The sequence below is a fragment of the Ictidomys tridecemlineatus genome, chromosome 6 (genome assembly GCF_052094955.1).
Source record: "Ictidomys tridecemlineatus isolate mIctTri1 chromosome 6, mIctTri1.hap1, whole genome shotgun sequence".
NCBI lineage: Eukaryota > Metazoa > Chordata > Mammalia > Rodentia > Sciuridae > Ictidomys > Ictidomys tridecemlineatus.
The window spans coordinates 124,963,109-124,969,108 of NC_135482.1; the positions used below are offsets into that span (position 1 = coordinate 124,963,109).

General features: G+C 46.2%; 1 protein-coding gene across 1 annotated transcript in view; it reads right to left on the reverse strand.

Moving 5' to 3' along the window:
• LOC144365106 (heat shock factor protein 2-like) overlaps positions 1–1,883 on the reverse strand; it is a 37,063-nt gene extending 35,180 nt beyond the window's left edge. Inside the window, 2 exon segments of the mRNA XM_078015912.1 lie at positions 1,582–1,670; positions 1,779–1,883. Of these exon segments, the coding sequence (XP_077872038.1) occupies positions 1,582–1,670; positions 1,779–1,883 (194 nt within the window).
• Between the last annotated feature and the right edge of the window lie 4,117 nt (positions 1,884–6,000).

Below are 6,000 nucleotides of genomic sequence, written 5' to 3' on the forward strand. Positions count from 1 at the left end.
CCTGGGTGCCTTGGGGGACATCCTGGGTCAGGTTACCCAGCTGGAATCATAGGCTCCTGTCTAAACAAACCAAGGTTCCTGTGCATTCTCTGGCCCAGCCTTTTCTACTGCTGTAGAATGCCACAGCCTAAACTCTTGATGGCCCTGGCCCCTCTGCTTGCTGCCATCAATGCAGGTGAGTTAAAAACCAGGAAGGTAAAATCCAAGCCTCCAGGCCTGGGAACACACTGTATGTAGGACGCAAACCTCCACCTGCTTCTATCAGCTTCTGCTCAGCTTCGTGCATTCTTCAGACTGATGCTTTCAGATGAGCACTCATGGGTCAGAGAGGTAAGTCTTGAGGCCATGGGTAGGTCAGCAACAAGACTCAGGCCTAGGTAAGAAGCAGCTATGGCCTTCAGTGTTGCTGGGGAAATTCCCTGAGGAAGCAGCAGGAGTGGGCACTGCTGGTAATATATGAATTTGTCTCATCTGCACTGTGTCTGAAGGCATTACTCTCTCCCCTGACCCAATGCAGAGCTGCCTGAATACAGCATGCTCCTTTTCAAGTCCTCAAGGACCACTCATTCCCTCTCTGGTCCCTTTGCCTTCTACTCTGTACTTTCCCTGGGAGCATGCAGCCTTGAAGGGTTTTTTTCTTGCCCTGATGGAGATTAAAGTTTCCCTAAAATTCTATGTCTGCACTGGATAGCAAGAAACCACACTCTGCTTCATATTAAAGGGTTACCTGTAGCTTATTTTATCAAACCAATGTGGGTGGGTGTGGGAGGATGTGTGTGTGTGTGTGTGTGTGTGTGTGTGTATGTATATATATGTGTGTGTGTATGTGTGTGTGTGTGTGTGTGTGTGTGCATACTCATACACACACATGCACGTTTGTGTACCCTTGTTCATTTATTTCCCACAATTCTCAGAGGTAGATATATTGGTCCATTTTACACATGACAAAATAACCTGAGAGAAACTGCTAACCTGCCCCAAGTCACACTAAAAGTGCTGGAAGAGCTGATTTGAGTTGGGTCTCTCTGCCCCCAGTGATTGTAGCCTGCCTGTTGAGGCCCAGAGCATCCAGGGCCCTGTGAGGAATTGCTGGTTGTTTTTGAAGTAAAGCTCAGCTGGCATTCCTTGGTCAGTCTCTGGCCTCAGAGGAGGTGGTTTGGGGGACTGAAGAAGGAGGAGAAGCCAATCTCAGGCCCTCTAAACTGTGGGGAGTCCAGACAGTATCCCAGCCCACCATACCAGCTCTCCCACTGGGGCCCATGTTGGCTTATCAGTTACTTGACCCCTCTACCCTGAGCATCCCTCCTTGTAAAATGAGAGGACTGAAAAGCCATGAGGTCAGATGCTAGCTTTGTTCTTCCATGGTGTTGACTGCAGGGCATTGAGCTCCTGGAAATTCTAGCACAGGATGGCAGCCAGGCCATTGTGGCTTCTTCACTGTGTCAGGTTTCCAGGGTCCTAGGGTTCTCCGCTGATACTGGCCCTTGTTACATGATCTCTCTGCTTTTCCCTTCCTGTACTTTATGGTGCTGTCACCCACACAGCCATCCTCAGCATGGCTACTGTACCCTACACACTTACCAAAGGCTCTTAGGACTTCGATTTGTCAGAAATTGAAGTTCTACACTGAAGTGACAACTCCAGTCCAGATGCCAGCTCAGAGGGACTCTCTGCAGAAGAATAGGGAGCAGGGTATTAATACCAACCCTGTTCTCCCCAGGGCTGGCCACCTTCTTCCCCTGTAGTGGGATCAACTGCCTCCTCCTATGCCTCCTCACTTGCTCTCCAGGCCAGAACTCCACAGCAAGGGACTGCGTGAGCTGCCCTGCAGGCTTCTCGTAAGGATCAGACACCTGTTCCCAGGAGGATGGAAGGGAGGGCATGGGGAGCCTGGCAGGTCCTCTTCATAATAGCCCCAAGTGGGAAGAGCTGGCAGAGAGACGATCGTTGCTGTCCCAGCCCTGAGTGTCCCAAGTATGGTGGAATGATCCCCCAGGGTCCACCCAGGACATAGACCTCAATAGAATGTAGGATGATAAGAAGGGTGTGCTGATCTTGCTCTGCTCCTCATCTGCTCTGCGACCTGGGTAAGTCTTCAACCGGAAAGCCCGGAAAGTAGGACTGGTATCCAGAGGCATGCTCCCAAGTGATTCCTTCTCCTGCTTCTGGGGCCCCTCCTCACCCTAGATGAAGGACGCCAGGCCTTAGCCCAGGATCCCACAATTCCAGCCCCTTCTCTCTGGGCCCCCAGGATGAACCCTAAATGGTCAGCCTTTTCTGGGGAACCTGTGCTGGCTAATGCCCTAAGGCAGGGCATTCCCATGAGCTGAATGGGATGGACCCTGTCCCCAAGCCCTTCACAATAACCATTGTGAATTTGGGAACACCCTCCTGTCTTCTTGTACTCATCCCAGTGGGGACAACAGAAAGTGGGCCAGGTGACAGTATACCCAGGCAATGGGAAGAGCCTTGCAGCCATATATGCTCACATCAAGGCCAAGTTGATCTGGGTTTAATAGCCTCCCTGGAATAGAAGGTAAGGCTCTCTTCAGGCTCTTGGCTTCCTTTGGCCTTTGCAGTTGTCTGGGTGACAGGACACCTCCATGGATGTGCTCCACAAGAACCTGTAGGTGGCATCTGAGACTCACAGACATCAAGAATAGCCAGGTGATTCAGAGTGTGGGGTGGGGTTGAAGCTCTGTCATTATTCCTCGGAGGAGGAGGGGAATGGAGATTATTGGAAAGAACCCAGAAAAGGCTAAATCTTCAGGTATCAAAACTAAACCTCATCATCCCTAATTTGTATAAGCCTAAAGCAGTGACCTTGTCCTTGGGGAGCAGCCCACACCTCCACTTACCCATCCAGGGACATGTATATTAGGTGTAACATGGAAACCACTTCAACACACCTGGAACGCTGCTGTGGCATCAATGAGATGATGACCATGCAAGTGTTGGGAGGTTCAGAGCCACTGTTTCCATGTGTCACGCAATGAAGGGAAGTGCCATGAGGACTGGAGCAGCAGAGATGTGAACATCCACGGTGGCCACCCCATGACTTGGCCATGGCCCTCACATACCATATGTCACCATTGTGTGGGGGTGGGATACAGAGGAGGGTCAGGAAGTCCTCTGAACCCTAATGCTAGCTGACCCTCAGAGCCAGGCCCTGGCAAGAGCTACAGGGGATGGAACTGCAGGTCCCTCATAGAGTCCTAGGAGGAGGTGAGGACCTCCCTTATCCACAAACTGAACGAACCACAGAAATAAATTCCTCCTCACTGTAACGCGAGGAGGTGATATTCTGTTAACAGATGAAACTGGAGGACAAAGAAGTTAAGGTCTACAAGGACACTCAGCAAAGCAGACACCTAAACTGAGGCAACAACCTGTAGCAGTATCCAGGTAGATGTGTGGTGCAGAATCCAGCTGCCCTCTCACCCTGGGGTTCCTTCTTGTCCCTCAGAAGTGCCCATTTAGAAAGAAGCCAAGTCCACAGCAGGCCAGCTGTGCCATCGTCCCTCTGGGTTACTTCCTCACAGGCAGAGGTGTGGGATGCCAGCCCTGCCACAAAGGTAAGTAGTACTGGGGTGGAGGACCTGGTGACATCTGGGAAGGACTAGAGAACAGGGTGGACTGGGAGAGTCTTCAGGGTTATGGATTTATATTTTTATGACAAAATATAAGTAAACTTTTAAAATGTTTATTTAGCTCAAGTTTTAGAAGCTGAAAATCCAACCTTGGGCAGCTCCATTTGTTCAATGGCATTACGGTGGAAGCACATGCAAGAGGCATCACATGGCAAACAGGAAAGCAGAGAGTGATTCAGTGGTCAGGTTCACCCTTTCGTTTTCTTTTTTTTTTCCTTTTGGAAATGGGATCTTTCTATGTTGCCAGAATGGTCTTCAATTCTTGATCTCAAGGAATCCTCCTGTCTCAGTCTCCCAAGGGATAGGAAGGTTCACATCTTTTTTTTTTGAGAGAGAGAGAGAGAGAGAGAGAGAGAGAGAGAGAGAGAGAGAGAGAGAGAGAGAATTTTAATATTTATTTTTTAGTTTTGCTCAGACACAACATCTTTGCTTGTGTCCTGAGGTGCTGAGGATCAAACCCAGGCCGCACGCATGCCAGGCGAGCACGCTACCGCTTGAGCCACATCCCCAGCCCCAGGTTCACATCTTTATAACAATTCTCTCTCCTAAAAACTGATTGAAGTCCCACAAGAACTACATTATTTCCTCCCAAGGGCAGAGCCCTTGATGACCTAAGTACTTTGCACTCAGGGATACCTCCTAAATACTAAACCAATACTCTCCTAAATACTCTGAGGACCAAGATGCTAACACATGAACCCTTGGGAGACACAACCATATCCAAACCATATCATGTCGCAGGGCTGGAACTGGACTGTATACTTCCAGAACTCAGGTGGTCTCTGAGGGGCAGAGTTCAGCTACCCCTGGCACCTACACATGGGTCTTAAAGCATGGAGACAGTCTCCTTTCCCACCTCCAGGACTTTAGTGAATGTAGAAATGACAATGATAATGCAGAAAGAAGGGAAGAGTGGTAGGGAGCAGGACATTAAGCATGGTTGAGTCCTGCTTCTGCTTCTTCCTATTTGCATGACTTTGGCAGAGTGTTTACAGACCTTAGTATGCAGATCTTACTTTTGCTTTGTAAAACTTATCCCCAAGAAGATCGTGTTTCTGTATGTTACTATAAAAGGAGTTGCATATTCCATCTCAGGTTTCAGTTGTTTGTCTAACAGTGATTTATGAATGCTGCCTTCTTTATTGACTTGTTATAATAGCTTTTGTGTAAATTTCTTAGGATTTTCTTTATACCCTATGATGTTATCTGTGAATAAAGATGATTTAACTTCTATCTTTTCAATTGGCACAATTTTAATACTTTTTTTCCTTACTACACTATCTTTAACTTCTAGTACTATTTTAAATATAAGTGGATAAACTTGCTTTTTTCTTGAGGGGAAAATATTCAGCCTATCACCATAATGTATGGTGTTAGATGTAGTTTATTATCAAAGACTTTAGTCAGATTAAGGAAGTTCCCTCCTATTTTTAATTTGCTGAGAATTCCTTCCATGAATGGGTATTTAACTGATTTGTGTGTGTGTGTGTGTGTGTGTGTGTGTGTGTGTGTGTTTCTGACTCTATTGAGGTGAGCATATTGAATTTAATCCCTTTTGTTCTGATGATGTTGAATCTTATGTTTTTATTGTTACTTTAACTGTGCAACTCCACATGGTCATGATCCTTTATCCTTTTTGTACCTGGAATTTGATTTGCTAATATATTTATTTGCTACTATTTTTATAAAATTTTTTGAATCTATGTTCATGATGAATATTGCTATAGCATTTTTATCTTAAGTTTTTTAATCTGGTCTTGGTATCAAAGTCTTGGTAGCTCATGAAATTAGCTCAAAGTCCTCCCAACTTCTCAATTTGCTGAAACAGCTTATGGCAATCTGGTATGGGTTTGCACTTGAATGTTGCATAAGGCTTAGCAATTTCCTGGTGGGCAGGCCTTTAATTATAAATTTAGTCTCTGTGATACATTTAAGTCTATTCAGATTTTCTCTCCTTTGACAGTTGGTAATGTAGCTCTTTAAAGGATCTGTTCATTTTATCTAAGATATAAAATTGATGGTCATAGAATTGCTCATCCTATATATTTGCTGAGCTTTCAGAGAGTCATCTGCACTAATAAGTCACTCTCTCTCTTCCTCCCTCACCTCCTCATCCTCATCCTCCTCCTTCTTCTCTTCTTCTTCTTCTTTTTTTCTTTCTCTCTACCCTTCTGTCTTTCTCTTGACATGGATGCTCCTTGTGTTTTCCTTTTTTCTTCATTAGTCTAGTTGGAGTATGTAACATCCATAGCCCAGTTGTGCTAGGGCAGTGGAGTAGGTTATGGGAAAGCCAAAGAAAGTGCCCAGAGACAGCGTGTGAGACATAACTTATTGGGGAAAGTTTACAAGA